This window comes from Colossoma macropomum, unplaced genomic scaffold, assembly GCF_904425465.1.
Source record: "Colossoma macropomum unplaced genomic scaffold, Colossoma_macropomum, whole genome shotgun sequence".
NCBI classification, from domain to species: Eukaryota; Metazoa; Chordata; class Actinopteri; order Characiformes; family Serrasalmidae; genus Colossoma; species Colossoma macropomum.
In genome coordinates, this window is record NW_023495922.1 from 1,580,001 (window position 1) to 1,600,363 (window position 20,363).

General features: G+C 37.2%; 1 protein-coding gene across 2 annotated transcripts in view; it reads right to left on the reverse strand.

Annotated features, from left to right (window-relative positions):
* The window catches only part of LOC118803522 (ribonuclease inhibitor-like), a 48,904-nt gene that overhangs the window by 15,251 nt on the left and 13,290 nt on the right, over window positions 1–20,363 (reverse strand). For both annotated transcript variants that reach the window (XM_036564013.1, XM_036564012.1), the window contains 4 exons: window positions 19,467–19,640; window positions 18,257–18,433; window positions 14,515–14,688; window positions 10,167–10,340 (listed from right to left, as the gene is read on the reverse strand). In XM_036564013.1, the coding sequence (XP_036419906.1) occupies window positions 10,167–10,340; window positions 14,515–14,688; window positions 18,257–18,433; window positions 19,467–19,640 (699 nt within the window). The remainder of the gene's footprint in view (window positions 1–10,166; window positions 10,341–14,514; window positions 14,689–18,256; window positions 18,434–19,466; window positions 19,641–20,363) is intronic.

Genomic DNA, 20,363 nt, shown 5'->3' on the forward strand with positions numbered 1-20,363 from the left:
ACAGCATCAGGAGACCAAACAGATGGACATAAAACAGCACAGAAGAGTTCTACAAAGCAATCAGAGATCAATACATTCAAACACTTCTAGACAGCTTTCTGGACACCACACACACTCACATTAAAGAAAGAGTCAGTGTGGCAATCTTTGAAAAAAACAAAACTGAAAATCAGGATTATGTCAAAACCTACACTGAAAAAAGAAGGCAACTGGTTTGATCAAGAGTGACAAAAATGAGAAAGAAACTTAGAAAACTGTCAAGTCAAAAGCTCAGAGATCCAAACACTAACATACACCTTCTTTACTGTGAAACACTAAAGCAGTATAAATGTACACTCAGAACCAAAAAGGCTCAGTACACTCACAAACAGCTGACACTGACTGAGGAGCCAATCAGAACAAACCAGTTCTGAGAGAACCAGCTTAAAAAACCATGGAGAACTGGAACTAGTTCAAAAACAGAGACCATGGAGAACTGGAACCAGCTTAACAACAGAGACCATGGAGAACTGGAACCAGCTTAAAAACAGAGACCATGCAGAACTGGAGCCAGCTTAAAAACAGAGACCATGCAGAACTGGAACCAGCTTAAAAACAGAGACCATGAAGAACTGGAACCATCTTAAAAACAGAGAACATGCAGAACTGGAACCATCTTAAAAACAGAGAACATGAACCAGCTTAAAAACAGAGACCATGGAGAACTGGCGATACAAAACGGTGATATTTGGACAAATTATTTGGACAAATACTCTTCAGGAAAGTCAATAAAAATCCTTTGGAAAATCATATAAATAAACAGCTTGAAGAACCAGAATTGGCTATAAAGGATAATCAGAACCCTTTAGATTTCTCAATAACTGAGCTGGAACTTAAGGAGGAAACAAACTAGGACCAAAGAAAGTGCTGAGGACACAAAATATGCAGGGGTTTTTAATTTGAAGCTAAACTTTTATATTATGGTCTGTCCATGAGCGTTTAAGTCTATCAGTGGCCTTCATGGGCGGGTCTAAAAGATCATGTGTGCTAGAGGCAGAAGGTGAATCCTGCTCTGTTTTTGAGTGTTTTAAGCTCATAATCTCAGTTGAAATCCTTAATTTTATTTTAAAACCTGCATTTTGCTATGGAGTTACTGCAGACTCAGAACAGCTGCACGTATGAGTTCAGCCTCATGTTCAGTCAGTGCCATGAGTTTAAAGTGAAGTACATCTCATCATGCAGTAAGAAGCACAGAAAGTAAATTTCCCTTTCTTTTTGAAGAAGAGACTGTAGAAGACTCCAGAAAAATCCAATTTAAGAGCTGCATGGCTGAAATAAGCAGCGCTGGGTGATCCACCATTAGCCTGAACACACTAGACCAGGTTGGTAAAAACATTAGTTTTACTGTGAGTTTTGTGTTTTTGAAATGAGCTCAATGCTTTTTAGGTATTTTTTAGAGCATTTTCTGAAGTTCTAACAGACTGTTCATATTTCCACAGACACTGGAGAAGGTTGGTGTTTCGTTGTGGGGTACTGGGAGGATTGAGTGCTTCGGGCAACATTCTGCAAGTGGCTACTTGGGACTGAAGGGGCAGCGGGTTACAGCGTGCATCATTTTCTGTAAACGTATCTCAGACATTGTGCTGCAACTTTATTCTCTTCAGCTCTGTTTAGGAGGAGCTCACCCTGCCATTCAAAGACAGTTAAGAAGAGAAAGGTAAAATAACTTTTTTTGTATCGAAAGCTCTTTATGGTGAATTCTGACAGCTTTATTTGCCATTTGAATTTTCTGTTTTCCTAAAAAAAAAAGAGGCAGAAATTATTACTGTATGACAGCCTATGTCAAATATAATGTAATATAGGTTCTACATGGTCACTGCTGCTTGTTATTTCATGTTTTGGTATTGATTGCGCAAATATTTTTCTATTCAAAGTGAAAACTGTGCTGAAGCTAGATCAAATAATTCAACATTTAATAAATACTTATATTTGCTTTTATGTACCCTTTAACTGCTGTCTACGTATAATTATATACTTATCTAGGAGTTGGGGCATCTCAACTGTCTTGCTAGACATGGGCAGGGACGGTCCAATTTTAGGTCTGACTAACACATGTCAAGCTTAAGGTTGCTACTGTGACCCAGATTTTTCTTATTTGCCACATCTTGAACACGCATACACACTGATCTTCATCTGCAGTGTAGCGGGGACAAGACCTCCAAAGCACCTAATTTCCCACTTCGGCGAAGCTGAATAAGTGAACCTCAAGGGTGCCGCATCTGGCTGGACTGGAGAGGTGAGGCAGGCTTCCGGTGAGCTCGTGTCGACCTCTTGGTGGAGAATGCAGCCCTTCCGGCTTGCTTGCAGGGTTTAATTGGTGAGGCCGGGTTGCTGAAGCAGGCTCTTGAGGTGGATTTCAGTCAGCACTGTGTTTGCTTTTGTGTGTGTTCTTAAATTATGTTTGCAGCGACATGTCGTTGCCAATTAGACTTTCAAAATAGGTTGACAAAACTTGAAAAACAAATGCAGCTAGATGGAGCTCTTTAATAGTCTAACATTACAGTTACCAACACTTTAAGATTACTGAGTAAATTAAACAAAACAAACATCTAACATCTGCTGAATTTAAATGCTAAAGAGAAGGAGAGCGGGCTTCTTTACTTGTAGTTTCTTTGTTTACATGTTGACTGTCTCGCTCCCTTCAGGACCAACTCTTCTCTGTCTTATGTCCAAACTTCCTGTTTGCTGGCTTTAAGGAAAGAACTTTGAGAGGCAGAGCTAAGGTGGGGAAAAGGTTTTGGTTGGTTTGTTTGGTTGCATATAATGAATATGCAACTTCTTTGAATGCTGCTCAAGTGTCACATAATGCTTTGGATATTCTGGGTGTGGTTACACTTAAGTAAAATAAACTTAAAAGCATGCAGTTTGATATATAAAACATTATTGTTTCCATAGTGACCATTACAAATAACTATGGAGCTTACAGATTATGTTATCTAAACATACACCATATTATGGTTACATACAATTAGTTGAATCCTTAATCTTTCTTGTCATATAAGAAATATTAACTACTTAGACAAAGGAATGAAACTGTTAAAACAATTTTTAAGTTATAAGTCTCACTACTATTTCTAAACAATGCTTAAAAGATAAGTTACATAATAACTCAGAGTAAAATAAATGAGTAAATTATCATCAATATTTCTGTAGCTATGTTGGCAGAAACTCTATGATTAAAGTATACATTGTCACACAAGCTACAAACTTTATAATCCTACTTCTAATAAAACTACAAGAAAACTTGCAAGAAAAGCAGATATATTAAGATTAAACTGTGATTATGAAACATATGTGGTGCGTTCCAATCAGGAGGCAGCTGTCTAAATAGGCAGCATTCTAAAGCAGCATTTGCGCTGCTCCTGAGACGAAAGCTGTCCCATTCTGAAGGCAGCTTAAGTCAGCTGCCTTCTAAGGTGGCTTATTTTGACCAAATTGGAGGGCAGCATCACGTGTTTCCTTCTTAGCGAAGGCAATCCCACAATACTGTTCACCTGCTCACCTGCTCAAAGTTCCATCGCTTCAGTTTGATAAACATGGCGGACGAGGAGGCTGTTTTTTGTCAACTGAGGAGGCTGTAAATGTAAGTTATTTCTTGACTTCTGTCTTTACTGTTTCGATTGATTGTTGTATTTGTGTAAAGTATTGAACATATTTGTGTTTATAGGTCTCTAAAAATTGTTCCTATGGTGAAATTTAGGCATTTCACTTATCTAACGCGACCTGACAGGCTGCTTGTTGGGTGAAGTTAACGTTAGATAGCTTAGCTAGCGGGTTAGCTGTGTAAATGCTTTGGCTCTTTAATCGAGAGAGAGCCCAGTTTAAAATATAGGCTGTTCACTAATTAGTAGCGCTTTTTGTAAGTAAATAATAATCGATTTGATTCTATACTCAGGGATTTTTTCAGTCATCAGGAACTAACGTTACAGAAGCGGAAAGGTGCTGTCTGAGGGGCTGAGGAAGAGGAGTGGGGAGAAAACAGTGCTGAACGACTGAAAGCAGTTCACTTGCCGAGGGTATGGTGAGGGGGGGACATGGTGGAACCAGCAAAAAATATTTTAACACACTGGATGATGAAGAAATTCAGAAATAAAATGATTTTAAAATAAGTACCCCAGATGTTTTTTTTTGCCTGCTGTGCCTGTCTTGTATTGCAGTGCTTATCACAGTCACATCAGTGTGAGGTGAGTGATGATCAAATGAGAATGTATAAAATAACATGCATATTAGCAGCTTAACAGACTGTGCGCTATCCTTTTGTGCATTTTATACAAAATTATACATAGTTTTTGTCCTTTATGTGTTAGAAATAAAGTGTGTTCATTAAGGTGGATGAGGACAGTGAATGAAGTGAAATGATTTATAAACTAGTATGAATATCTGTATTTATCTGGGGCGCCGAGTCGAGTATATAACAGATACGACTCCTTAAAGCGCCCTGTTCTTCATATACAAATTTCCAAACAGCTGCTGCAGTTGTCCTTATTCACTGAGGTGAGTGTAAGTTAACCAGCGACTGAGAGTAGACAGATTAAACGTGTACAGCGCAGTGAAAGTTATGACGTATGATGGCTCTGAAGTGCTGTCCCGAATGCGATGCCTACTAAGGTTCCTTTTCAGTTAAAATGCTACCCAACAAGAGAGCTGTCTTTGAATGCAGTGACTAGGTAGGCAGCTGCCTTCAGAATGGAACACACTAATGGATTACATGTTTCTCAAATGACAGAAGAAGAAAAATAATAGAATGAATGAAATGAACACAGTTACAAATGTTCAAAGATCAACACAATGACCTAGATCAATAAAACAGTGTTACGATTCAAGAATCAAAATAACTACTAAGTGTAGAGAGCTTAGTATTCATTCCCCTTTGACAAGGAATAATCAATTCATGTCTGATAATGCAACATGTTAACAGTCTCAGAGGTGTTCTTCACAGTTTGATTAAAGAAAGCCATTTGATCAAGACTGGTGTTTCATAGTTTAAATGAAGCAGAGTTTGAAGCTTAGTCTCTTTCGAAGTCCTAAGGAATTTACGATGCGTAGGAATTTTTTAAATCTCTGGTAAGAGACTTGTGAGGCCATTAGGCCTAAACCAGTGCTGAATAATCTGTTTAGGCTAGAGGTACCTCTCTCTGTGGGGAAGATGTAATGAGTGTGTGAGAGAGAGAAAGGAGTTTTCAAAAGTCAAAATTTATTCGTATCCAAAATTGATGTGATGTCCAAAGGTCTCTTTGGGATGTTTAAAAGGGTGGCATGAGGTTCCATTAAGTTGTACTTAACTGTTAAAAATGAAAAAAAAAAAAAGAAAATCTTCAGACCTCTGGGTCAAAGTAGGTCGGTTCGAGGTGAGCCACCCCCTTCCCTCACTTCTGCTCCAGGTTGCCAAAAGGGGGAGAGCAGATGGGGGTTGAGAGACGTGTCTTTATCACTCAGCCATTAATTTTCTATTGGGCCTTCTAAACATCCTGCGCCTGCAGATGCAGATTTCACTTTGCACAAAAAGGACTGATCAGTTTATGATTAAAAACAGCAAAGCATGCTACAGACACTGCCCCCTGCTTACAAGAGCATGTGGGCCTGATGGTACTGAATGAAATTCTAAATTTCAGTTGGCCTTTCTAAAATTATACAATCTGGTTCTCAGTGTAGGTTACTTCCCTGAAATCTAGAATCATTGACTAATAACACTGATCTTTAAAAATGGACATAAATTCGACCCTAATAATTACTGAGGCATCTGAGTAAACAGTAATCTGTTCAGACTGATGTCGCATACAGATCACATTTAAAAGATAATGTGAACAGCCAAACAAAAAAAAAATCGGATTTGGTGAGAAAATCAGATTTGGGCCACTTTTACTTGCTGTGTTTAACGTAGCCTAAGTCATGAAGCTGATGTCAGTTTCTCATTCGGTGGCTTCTTGTTTGAATTTTCCCGTTCCACCTTAAATACTAGTACATTAGCACTTACTGAGACATACTTACAGCCAAGATGGTAAAACGGACATAAAATGTTGTGGCTCCCAAGGTGGTTTCATTTTTGTTGAAAGGACAGAACGGCTTTTCTTAACATTTTGGTTGCAACCCCTGAGCCAAGCTTACTAGTAAGGTGTTATAAACGGGTGACCGTCTGCTCAAACTGTCCGCGGCTCAGTCGGGATTGCACAGTCGCCACCAGCCCAGTTAACGGCCACGTTCCATGGTTCAGATTTTTTGCCTGAATCCTGTAGTGAAATTTTAGTGAAAATTATTACTATAGCAACACAAAACTTTGTAGACGCTACAGCTATTAGCTACATTTCATAAAACTGTAGCGGTTACAGCTGTTAGCTACAAGTTTTAAAGTAGTGCACTACTTAGCTACTCCCCCCATCCCTGCATATATGTGAATGTGTAATTGTGTGTGTGTGTGTCTGTGTGTGTGTGTGTATTTGTATGTGTGTGTATGTGTGTCTGAATGCATATGTAAATGTTAACACAAACAGACATCATCTGAAATGTAATTTCTTCATATTAGCAGTTGGAGCATACAGGACCTGATCTCATTAAAATGACTTTATACACAGTATTACAGACACTGATTTTTCTCTTACTTTAAACATGGTCTATCACAGATTTATTTACACAGTGTTCTAGTAATTACAGAGAACTAACCACCCCATCCACGTCCAAAATGGACATTGTTTTACATACATTCCACCTTCTAACTCCCACACTACCAGAAAGAATGCTTTCAAGAGGGGTCACGTGGGCTCTTGACAGAGATGGCAGCATAGAAAGTTTCTCCCTGAAAATAAAATCAACACTAATTATCCCTGTATTTTCTTAAATAAAACACAATGGTCAAAATTTCAATGTCTACTCGAGAAATCTGAAAGCCTCAGTGCCTCAAAGATACGCCACCAACACAGCCGGCTAAAGCTAGCAAGAAAATGGACACCTTTGTTAACAGGCCACTTTAAGATACAAAAGCCGTGTCAGGTGCGGTTGCTAGTGAGCCCACACTGGCTTTTCTTGCATCAGAGATTAGAGCAATTTGTGTATGCACACAAAACATTGAGCTGGACACAAAAGAAATTAAGGCTACAGCGGAGGATATTGAGGGGAAAATTAGCACGCTGAGCTCCTGTATAGATGAGGCTGAAGAATGGGCTGCGGCGCTGGAGAGCACTGCTCATAAATCCAAACAACAAATTGAAGCTATCCAAGAAGAAATGCAGAAACTGATGGACCATATCAATGACTTGGATAACAGAGAGCGACATTGTAATGTCAACATTTTGGATATGCCAGAGTTGAAAGAGGCAAACGATATGATTTAGTTTCTGCAACGGGAGATTCCAGCTATGCTGGAGCACCAGTTTCCGAGCCTGGAGATACAGTGAGCTCATTGTGCTCCCACCGGTCCACCAAGATGAGAACAGGGGGAGGGGAACCGCCTGAGGCTTGTTATGGTCAGCCTGTTACACTATCAACTGAAAGAGCAGATACTCCAAGTGGCCAGAGAGAAAGGACAGATTCTATGGCATATTTTTCCCATACTACTCCAAACAAGTAATGGATTGAAGAGTCTCATTCAAACAGATCAAGAGCGATTTGAGGAGTAAGGGTGTGGAATACACACTCTGTTTTCCTGCCACTCTGGACATCAAACACAACGAAGCATGTCACTGATTCACTTTGCGCACGGAAGCAGTGGAGTTCATCGGGAAGAAGATCACCTGACTTAATTACAATTTATAAAGTAAATGAAGCCTGTTACCTTTTTTATTTTACTTTTGGTTTTCACTTATTGTAGGTAGCAGAATGTTAGATCTTTCTCAAACAAATCAGGTTGTCACAATAGCCCTCAACCAATACAGGCTGACAAAGATTATACTTAATTGCTTTCCCACTTAATACAGCAGATAGGGGTTCGATGGACATAAGAGGTTGGGCAGATGGAAAGTCGAGTTTGGGTGATCACCCCAGGTTTTTCAGCTGCAGTGAGCTTATGTTTTGGTTGGTGCTTTTATGTGCCAGTCCTTGGAATGTGACTGGACTTGTATATAGTTTGTTCTTTCCTGTTTCAGGTTTTTGTATTTGACTTGTTTACCATCACACTGAATCACTTTGCTGATATTTGTAGTACATTTCAAATCACCTCGAGAAATTACCAAATATTCATAGATTGTGTAATCTATGAATATTTGGTAATTTCTCGAGGTGATTTGAAATTAAACTCTGTGAGGAAACTAATAGTAAGCAGGATAGCACTCTTGCTACTTGGTGGGACACCCTAAAAGCGTATTGGAGAGGGATAATTGTTTCCTATGCTTCTTTCAAGAAATTAGCTAATGAGAAATCAAACTTAGAAAAACTTGAAATTTCTTACTCTCAAACCAAAGACAGGTCTACACTGAATAAAATAATAGCTATTAAATATCAATTAAACAAATTCTATTATAAGAGAGCAGATAATGCTTTATTTCGAACCAAACAGACATACTGGGAAATGGGTAAAAAACCCGGTTGACTCCTGGCCTACCACTTATGACAAGAAAACAGTGTGAATTTTATAGCTGGAGTACGACAGACAGATGGGAACACTTCTACCTCCTCTAAGCAAACAAATGACAAATTTAGATCATTCTATAATACTCTTTACATATCACAGGGTGACTTGGACAAGCAAAAGATGGACAACTTTTTACCAACCTTAGTCTCCCACAACTCTCTGAACATGCTAGAAACTTTCTAGAAGCACCACTGAAACTAGAGGAGATTACCCAAGCAATTAAAAGCATGCTGCTTAATAAATCCCCTGGGCTGGATGGATTTCCTGTTGATTTGTACAGAGCATTTGAAGATGTCATAGGCCCTTTATTGCTTGAGGTGTGTAATGATGCATGTAAGGTCGGCACATTACCACAATCCATGCATATTGCAATTATCTCCTTCATACACAAGAGAGGAAAGGATGCTTTAGATCCTAGTGGTTATCAGTCTATTTCTATTGATTTTAACCCACTATGTAATTCTTTTCACCTAAGCACTGTTTAGAAATTGTATTTTTTGTAACCATGGCATAGAATACTTTTAGATATAATAATTTGTAAGCTCAATAATTACTTGTAATAGTTATTATCGAAACAGTAATGTTTTATGTGTGAAATTGCACACTCAGAATCTCTAAAGTATTGTGTGATGAAACTCGAGCAGCCCAGCAGACAAAGAAATTCCATATTCTTTATTTTAAATTAGGCACAAAAACATTTTCCCTGCCTTAGCTCCACGTTAACTCCGACTCTCAAACTTCTTTCCTTAAAACCAGCAAACAGGAAGTTTTAGTCAGTCAGTCGAGGAGAGAGAGACAGACAATATACAGTATAACCACAAACAAACCACAAGAACAAACCCTCACCTCTATTTTTGTGGTTTAAATATGTAGATCTTAAATTTTAGTTTAATTTTTTATCGTGTCTCTGTTTTGTCTTTGTTCAGTTTCCTTTGTAGAGGGGTGACCGGTACGGTACTCAGCCCAGGTGGGTATTTAGAAAGTGAAAAAGTGTAAAAACACACAAGGATGAGAAAACAGAGCACTGTTCTATGTCAATGGACTGAAAAGAGAAAGAGGAAAGAAGGAAAAAGAAAACATTGTTTTGATTTAAGACAAGGAAAAAAGACGACAAAAAAAGAGAGAAAAGAAAAGGCTATAATATAGGCAACTCCTCATCTCTACCTTGAGAGGTATTTTGGTTTGGTCATATATTATATACATTTTTTTAAGGCCCATCCTGATGGGTTTTCCTCTCTGCACTCCCAGACTGTCCCATGACATTAAGTGTAAATATATAATACAGTTTCTGTAATGGACACAGACAGCAATATTCATACTGAACTTACTGATAGTGTTCAGTTAGTAGCATTCTAGAAGAGTAATAGTAATCTATGAGGGTGACAGCAGTCTAGGTGAGTGAGAGCAGTCTAGGAGTGTGAGCAACAGTCCTCAACATTAGAGCCTACATTAACTAGGATCAATGTGCTGGAGTGTTCTGTCAGATCATGCTTTAGTGATTCCACACACACACACACACACACACACACACACACACAAATCCATCTCTCAACACAGTTTCACACACCTGAGAGTGCTAAGTGAGCAGTGTGGATCCTCTCGTCTAGCAGAGAGCAGCTTTACTCCTGACTCTCCTGGGTGATTGTAGGTCAGATCCAGGTCTTTCAGATGTGAGGGGTTTGAACTCAGAGCTGAAGCCAGAGAAGAACAGCCTTTTGCTGTGATCATACAACCAGATAATCTGCAAAGAGATAAAAAGGAGACTGAGAAGTTTCACTTTATATTATGGTGCAACACATACCTAGTATTTAAAAGGGAACATGTAGTACTAATTTTCTGGTACATACATGGCACATATGTACATAGTACATGCCAGGTATGCACAGCAGTACTTACACAGACTTTAATGGTAAATATGTGGTCTTTACAAGTAATACCTGGTGCATACTTTGCTAATATGTACGTACAGAGTAACTAATGTGACAAATACAAAGTATATTTCAGATTTAATGCTAAGATGTTGCATGGTAATGGCAAGGACTACCAAACTGTTTCAGGAAATACAAGCCTATATGATAGAGAAGAGTAGGTTATGGGTATCACACGGTACCCACCACAAAGTACTCAGTATCTCTTTTTCCTGTACAGTCATTAATTCCATATTAAATGGTATGTTTACTGGTACATTTGGAATGTGCTATAGCGATGGCATATACAGGATCAGATGTGTAAAAACCCAGAAGATGAGGGCTGGAGTACTGGATTGAACTGTACCAGATTATTCTCAGAATTTCATCAATAACTCCCAATCCAGTACTCCAGTCCACTTCTTTCAGGTTTTCTTGCCTCTTGTTGCTTCATGCGGGACTGTTTGAGATGCGCTCACTGGCCAATTAGATATTGCAACTGGACTTGTTAATCAATATTTGTTTCTCCGCTGTGCTTTTTGCGTTTGCCTTTTTCGATTCTTCAGTGTTCAGTATATATTTTACATATTAGCAAGTCTGTCCTTCTGAGTGTGACTGTAGCTGGGTGTGGGGGGGGGGTGGCTGTGTGTGTTTGTAATTAGATACAGAGGGAAGTTTCTGTGTTTTTTGTTTGTTGTTTTCTTTGTATAAGTAAATTAGCCACTATTATCTTCCAAGTAGTTTGGAATGTTATGTAGTCTGTGGGTCAAACCTGAATTCTTAAATCCAATTAGTTGTGTGCAGTAGTTCATTGCTTTAGTACAATATATTTTCATTTTTGACGTCATATGTTATTGTTTTTGGTTTATTCATACATATTTCACACCTAACATACAGACACCACTTAACAATGCTGTGCTTTAACACCTTAAATGTCTAAGAATATCTCCGTTTCCTTTGATGTTCTTTTTGTTACTGAATAATAAGCCTTAGTATGTATTAAGTCTGGGATTTTAAGAGGTTATCCTATATCAGATCCATAACATTACAGTATATGGTTATGCTCTACATACCACAGAGACAAGAAAACAAACCTTTTTACATGCAAATACTACATACAAGCACTTTTGCACTTGAATGTTAGCTTACATTATCCATTAAAGCCATTCCTGGGCATATTTTCCAACCTTTATTTCTAAGCTCAGTGATTCATGTCTGAAGTATGTAACTATTGCATGTCTATGGAATCTGCAGAATCACAGCTAGATGTTGGGATCTAGAGGTATCCATTTCTGAGATACAGTATAACACACTTTTTAATGATATAAATGAAAAACCACAAAAAGCAAACTATTTTCAAATGTATTCCTTTAAATATGAATACAATAAGGAGCAAACTCTCTTGCAACACCCCATGTGCCAAAGTCTTACAAAGCTTTGAAAAAAAAAAAAAAGCTTATACATCGTTTTTCTAGGTAACAATGTGAATGCATTGGCATGGTCTTCATAGGCACTTTTTATAGGGGATTATAAGGGGTGTTAGATGCTTCTTTCTTCTTTCTACCCTCTACAGTCTGCTGCAGGATATCCTGCAATATCACGCATTTTGAAAATGGGGATATTCTTCTGTGCCATTCCTGTGGCTACTGGAGCCAAAACAATGACATTGATGAAGTGAAATGCAAGATTTTAGTAGCTTGTGCAAGTAAGTGTTGAACAAACACAAAGCCAGTGAAAATGTGTTGATTTTTAATGAGCCTGTGTGGCCTAATTTTGCTTAGACCATTGAAAGTTAGCCACAAGTTGTATAAAAATCATTCAGCACTCATCTTTTCCACTGAAGTCTAAAAATCTAATGCATTTTTACCAAATCTCTTTTGGTAGTCATTTTAACAAAACATGCTCTGCAGGGTCGTGGGATTCTAAGGGTTAAAAAGTGTCACCCTGTAGAGACAGTTACCCAGTGAATATTCACAGCTTTGAAACTATACAAATTGTTTGTAACAGTATTAGGTGTTAGGATTTCAAGGCATATAACAAAGTGTTATTTTACATTCACATTCTGTTACCTTCTGCACATTTTAACAATTTAAATAAAACTTAGAACCTGATTTACACATTTTGTTGGCATTACTCAACAGATTAAAACATAGACAAGAACAGATTAAAACACAAACAAGTAACACATAAAAAACAGCAGTTCTTACCCTTTTTGCTACATGAGTAAGCCAATGTGGATTTGGAGCCTCACTCCTTATCTTGATATTGCATTTTTAATTTTAAATACACATAAAAAGTTTTATTTTGATCTAAAATGTTTATCTTGTGTTTTCGAATGAGTGTAAAATAAAATCAGATAAACCAGTTTTAGAGACATGGATATAAGTATCTAAGTAGTGTTCAGGACTTTGGATGAACATGTGTGTAAAATGGGTATATATGTACAATTCCACAAAAGTCAGGACTCTGTGTAAAATATATATAAATGTAAATAAAAACAGAATAAAATTATTTGAATAATGTTTTGCAAATTTCATAGACCCATATTTTATTCACAATAGAACATAGAACACATATCAGATGTTAAAAGTGAGACATTTTACTATTTCATGAAAAACATGAACTCATTTAGAACTTGATGGCAGCAACGTATCTCAAAAAAGTTGGGACTGGGGCAACAAAATGCTAATTAAGTAAACTAAGTAATAAGTGGTGCTAAGAAAAAAAAAAATCAGCTGGAGAAGCAATTTGCAACTAACTCACATGACTGAGTATAAAAAGAACATTTTAGAGAGCCAGAGTCTCTCAGAAGCAAAGCTGGGCAGAGGTTCACATATCTGTGAAAAACTGCATCTACAAATGTCAGAAAAATGTAAAATTGTGAAGACTTTAGATATCCTGCCATCTACAGTACATAATAACATCAAATAATTCAGATAGGTCAATATTGGATGCTCGTGATCTTCGGGCCCTCAGGCGGCACTGCATTGAAAACAGGCATGATTCTGTACTGGAAATCACTGCATGAGCTCAAGCTGTATCATGCAAAGAAGAAATCATATGTCAACACAATCCAGAAATGCTGCAGAATCTTCTCTGGGCCAAAGCTCATTTAAAATGGACTGAGGCAAAATGGAAAACTGTTCTGTGGTCAGATGAACCAAAACTTGAAATTGTTTTTGGAAACCACAGACGCCGTGTCCTGCGGACTCAAGAGGAGCGGTACCATCCAGCTTGTTATCAGTGCACAGTTCAAAAGCCTGCATCTCTGACTGTATGTGGTTGCATTAGTGCCTATGTCATGGGCAGCTTACTCATCTGGAAAGGCACTATCAATGCTGAACAGTATATAGAGGATTTAGAACAACATATGCTCCCATCCAGACAATGTCTCTTTCAGGGAAGGCCTTGCATATTTCAGCAAGACTAGCTAAACCACATACTGCATCCATCATAACAGCATGGCTTCGCAGAAGAAGAGTCCGGGTGCTGAACTGGCCTGCAGTCCAGACCATTCACTAATAGAAAACATTTGGCGCATCATGAAACAAAACATCCAGCAAAAAAGATCAGGACTGTTGAGCAGCTAGAATCCTACAACCGACATTGGGACATTATTCCTCTTGCAAAACACCAGCAATTGGTCTCCTCACTTCCCAGACGTTTACAGCCTGTTGTTAAAAGAACAACAAAAAGGGGATGCTACACAGTGGTAGATGTGGCCCTGTCTCAACTTTTTTTTTATAATGCATTGCTGCCATCAAATTCTAAATGAGTTAATATTTTTCATGAAATGGTAAAATGTCTCAACATCAACAATGATGTTCTATTGTGAATAAAATATGGGTCTATGAGATTTGCAAGTCACTGCATTCTGTTTTTCATATACTTATTTACATTTTACAACTTTTTTTGGAATTGAGGTTGTAAAAAAAGATATTTAGGTAAATGACTGAATAACATACCTTAATATTTATCGTTCAGGATTATACTGACAGAAACACTGACCTGAGTATTTCCAGTTTACAGTGTAAATTCTTCAGTCCAGCAGAGAGCAGCTCCACTCCTGAATCCTGCAGGTCATTATTACTGAGGTCCATTTCTTTCAGGGAGCTGTTTTCCATTTTTAAAACTGATCCAAGTTTTTCACATGTGTTTATTCCAAGATTACATAAAGGAAGTCTGCAAAAGAAGTAACTGTTCTTACTGTACACTTAATACTCAAATGAGGATATTTGAATGGAACAAAAAGAAGTTTTGTAGTGTTCACCATTATGAAGAGATTCAGCTTTCCCACAAGTCATGGTGCTTTATTTTGCTAAGGACTCTTGTTAAGGACTCTTCTAATTAGTTTATGAACTAAAATATGCATTCATTTTTTTTCGTTATTACAGAGTCTTCAAAACATCTTAGCACAAAGTTGATTTTTATATGGTAGAGCTAGCATCACACAGCCCTTTCTCTCTACCAGTTAAAACCAAAACACTAAGATGCTTTTGGCAAACCAGACCCTGTTTGGTTACAATTCCTCTGTGGTATGTCAACATCTTTAGGAAAATATGATGATCAAGTTAATCACTTCTCTGCAGCTTTTTCGTTAGGTTAATAATTTATACCAACTTTTCTTTCCTGCTACTCTAACAGCATGGCATAGTTTTCTCTGCGTTCAACTTGAAGTAATGACTCAGCCTAATTAATGCTGATTAACTGTGCATTTGTGTGACCCTCCAAGGCTGCAATAGAGTGAGAACAAACTACACAGCACACATCTACAACCCCATTTCCAAAAAAGTTGGGATGCTGTGCAAAATGTAAATAAAAACAAAATGCAATAATATGCAAATCATTTAAACACTATATTTCATTGAAAATAGTACAAAGACAGCATATCAAATGTTGAAACTGAGAAATTTTATTGTTTTTTTGAAAAACATTTGCCCATTTTGAATTTGAAACCAACAAACGTTCCAAAAAAGTTGGGACAGGGGTGACAAAAAAGCTAGTAAAGTTGTGTAACACACACACAAAAAAAAAAACACCTGCTGGTTGTTTGGCACCAGGTCAGTCACACAACTGGGTACAGAAAGAGAATCACAAGGACTCTGAGTCTTTCAGAAGTAAAGATGAGGAAGGGTTTACCACTCACATAAAATAGCAAAGAACTTCTGTTTTTCATCATCTACAGCACATAATAACATTAAAAGACTCAGAGAATCTAGAGAAATCTCTGTATGCAAGGGACAAGGCTGAAAACCAGTATTTGCTGACTGTGATCTTTGGGCCCTCAGGCCGCACTGCATTAAGAACAGACATGATTCTGTAGTGGAAATCACTGCATGGGCTCAGGAACACTTCTAAAAACCACAGTCTGTGAAAACAGTTCATCACTGCATCCACAAATACTAATTAAAACTCAAACGCAAAGAAGAAACGTGATATAAACTGGATCCAGAAATGCTGGCACCTTCTCTTGGCCCGAGCTCATTTAAAATGGACTGATGTGAAGTGGAAAAGTTTCCTGTGGTCTGACAAATCAAAATTTGAAATTCTTTTTGGAAAACTTTGTCCTCTGGGCCAAATACCACTCACCTTGTTATCAGTGCACAGTTCAAAAGCCAGTATATATGATGGTATATATATATATATATATATATATATATATATATATATATATATATATTCAGCAGCATAGCTCCACAGTAAAAGAGTCAGGGTGCTAAACTGGTGTGAATGCAGATGAGCCCCCAAACAGTTGAGCAGCTGAAATCCTCTATCAAACAAGAATGGGAAAACAGTTCCCAAACGTTTACAGAGTGTTGTTAAAAGAAGAGCTAATGCAGCACAGAGGTAAACAGGCTCCTGTCCCAACTTTTTTGGAACGTGTTGTTGGCATTAAATTCAGAATAGGCATATATTTTTTCAAAAAACATACAATTTTTCAGTTTCAACATTTGATATGTTGTCTTTGTTGTATTTTCCTATAAATATGGTTTACATGATTTGTATATTTTTGCATTGTATTTTTATTTATATTCTGCACAGCATCCCACCTTTTTTGGAAATGGAGTTCTACAAGCATTAATACAGACCAAGCAATGTGGTAGGAAACAGTGCAGAAATGGAAAAAATACAACTGTGCAATACAATGCTTGTCTAAAGTACTAGGATACTACACCCACACACACACTGCTACTTGAACAATATGTATACACTGAATGTATAGCTGATATGACCAGATAAGAGGGATAAATGTCTGCCACAGTGAAAACATGGCAACTAGAAAGAATATATTAAAAATACATAAAAGTGAAAAAATAATATTGTTTAAAAACATCAAAATTTAATATGTTTATAAAAGGTAAAAATGGAATATTATAATATTTTCAAGAAAGATAAAAGTGTAATATTATAATGTTTAAGAAAATAAAAGTGTAATAATATAATGTCTATAATGCAGTCACACTGAATGCAAGTCAAATTTGCCTGGTGAAAAAACTTCAATGAGAGACAACCATTTAATTTTGCTTCACACAAAGTTTATCTAGATAGCTAACTAGCTAATTTTAGCTGTTCACCGAACTATACGTTCTTTCCATAACCACATTACTGTAGGACTGCCCATATTCGCATAATTTTCATGATCCTGGCAAAGAAAATAGCTAGCAAAAACAATTTGATGTAACTTTGGAAAAGTACAAGTAATCTTGTCTAAGAAGTTAAAAATTTAATATTATAATATTACCTAAGAAGGTAAAGATGTTAACTCTATGGTTTTAGTTCATCTGAAGGGTCAGCCTCTGCCACTCATCTAACAATAAACCTGCCACTTAAACATCCAGTGACCGAAGTATTTCCCAGGTTTGATTAATGGTATTATGGCTTACAGAATCATTTTACAGCTTTAAATTAGCCTGCATTCATATTTTCTTAGACATTGAACTTACGCTGAAAATTTTGTAAATCAAATTTAGTTAGCACAGATGGTTGCAGGTAACACCATGGTCTGCGCTGAGCTGAAAGTTTGATGGACATAGTAACAGTAACAACAGTAACAACAACAGCAGTAACAGTAACTACGGCAGGCAGGACTTGTCAGAATTTTTGCAGTCAATTCAGAAGAATAAGGAATTTACAGTTAAATGTGCTCAAGTCCACAATTTCAGTTCAGTTTCAATATACATTGGAGATTAATAATCCTGTGTTTAGATCTATTTAGCAGGACAGTCAATATGGAACTATTGGATTGTTTTGGATTAGCAGAATAGTTGGTATATAACTATTGGATTATTTTGGAAATTAATAATGCTGTGCCAGCAGGACAGTTGGTATAGGACTATTGGATGATTTTGGAGATTAATAAGGTTGTGTTTAAGGCTGGGTAGCAGGACAGAGATTAGGAGAAAAGTATTGACAGTGACAAATAACATGAGCAAATGGAGTGCTGGATCTGGTGCTGTTTCCTGAGTAGTGGCACAGAGAATATATTTCCTTGTTTCATTCCTTTTTCTTCTTCAGTATAAAGTACTTTGTTTTCAATGTAAGGCTGTCAAATCACTCTGCAGTAACTTACACACTCCTGCATAAACTCTTCCTGTCCATCAACTCTATGACTTATCTGCATCTTTGTAAACTTCAAACATCTCTTGCAGCAAATTTCTCGAGACTATTCTCTCTCATCACAATACTTCAGTATCTCACTACAGTACATCTCAGGAAATATTTACAAATAAATAATTTGACAAACACCAACCTGAGTATCTCCAGTTTACAGTCTCCAGGCTTCAGTCCAGCAAAGAGCAGCTCCATGCCTCCTGAATCCTGGAGGTCATAGCTACATAAGTCCAGCTCCTTCATGGAGTGGACTTTTGTTTGTAGAGCTGTTACAAGAGATTTGCAGGACTCCACAGTGAAATTACAGATGGCCAATCTGCAGAGGCAGAGCAAATACAGAGAGCACAGTTCAATCAGAAGATGTGGAATCATACAGAAATACATGAATAAAACTGGTAAAGAAATCATCATTGGAACCTCTGATCATCATTGTGTTTGTTTTCCTGGCAGAATTATTGCAGTGATTGTTCCTTCACCTAATCTGTATAACTATGTGTTTTTTATTTTTTTTCAGTTATAGATAGTTTTTCAGATATGTAAACATATAACTTTTTCAATGAATGTATTCACATACAGAAGTTACAACAGTTGGAATAAACATTTAAAACAATTAAAAACATGTGCACCAACAATATACCTATACTTATTGGCCATTTAACAGATCGACCTGCAAATTATGTGCACTGTGTTAGTTTTCTGAGTGTAGCCCATCTGTTGCTGCACAATTTATCATCGCCCTCTTTCTTGTTCATCAATGGAAAGAGATCACCGTAGGACTGCTGACCAATATTATTTGGGTGAGGGTGAGTCTACAACAGTCACAGCAGTTGCAACTACTTCATGAAAAATGTTTCATGAAACAACTAGTCAGCATACGGTTAACACACCATGAGATTGTCAAACAATATCATTCTAACTGACTGATTTTCATTGACACATCATGGATAAGAAAATATAACACACATGATTATCTCTAGGATAATTTTGCTTACTTGCTGAAAATAAGTTAGCTTAGATAGCTAGCTAGCCAGCTAAAGCTAATTTGATGGCTGTTTGAACAGCTGCTTGTGGCAGAGTTGGTCTGCCTTAATAGCCTGCTAAACAATATTTATGTAGCTAGGTTATTCTCCTCTCTTGACATAAAATGATCAAAAGGTGCAAATTTAAGCTAAATAGTACATTTTTGTGTAACAGTTCAGTTCCACAGTGCTTATATTTCATTAATTTAATGAAGGAATAATTAGATCAAACAAATACTGGATGATCTGTGTGAATACTGGGCTTCCTAGAGGCGAAGTTTGGAAATAGTTAAGCTAAAAAATTAATTTCACATATTTGTGGAGTCTGACCTGAGTATTTCCAGTTTACAGTGTGAACTCTTCAGTCCAGCAGAGAGTAGCTCCACTACTGAGGGCTCGAGGTTATTTTTGCTGAGATCCAGTTCTTTCAGGGAGGAGTTTTCAGTTTGTAGAGCTTCAGTCAAAGTTTTGATGGAGTGTACAGTGAGATTATAGCCAGCAAATCTTCAGAATGGGGAAGAAAATAAAGTGAGTAAAATATATGAACTTTCAGAAAATTTTGCATGTGGAATGTAATCGTTTACGGCACGAAATCAAAGTGATGAAGATACAAAATAAAAATGTACACAATGACTAAAATTTTTTCTCAAAACTAAATTGTCATTACATGTCATTTATTATATACCACCACCACAATAAATAAATGAAAAAGTACAACAAAATTGATAATACTTTGTGCTTTAAATAGGTCTAATGTATACCACCCCCAATTGAATTGAAACCAATTTCGTTGTTTCTCAGTGAGTGTTTGCTTTTCTCAATAGCGTTAAAAACACACTCAGTAAACAGCTATGCCATATATTAACCCATACACTAAAACTATTAAAACACTCCTTTTCTAAAAGCCAAGAGAGTGGGAGAGACATCCACACCTGCTGTTCCATTCATTTATGATGAGTTCTTATGGTAGATTTATGGTAAAATATTGTAGCATTACCCTACTGGCTCATTCAGCTATGGACACACAGGAGGAGGCATGGCCACACAGAGTGACTATTCATCTCTTGGGAGATGTCGCTCCTGGTAAGTGTGAAACTTTAGTTTGCAAATAAGTTACTCTTCATTTGTCTAAAATGTGTTCATTGTTATGCCGGACTTTGGTGAAGTTAGGCAGTTGTGTGTGTCTACCAGGAATGGAAAATATAAGGCGAGAAGTGTCCTGCCTGC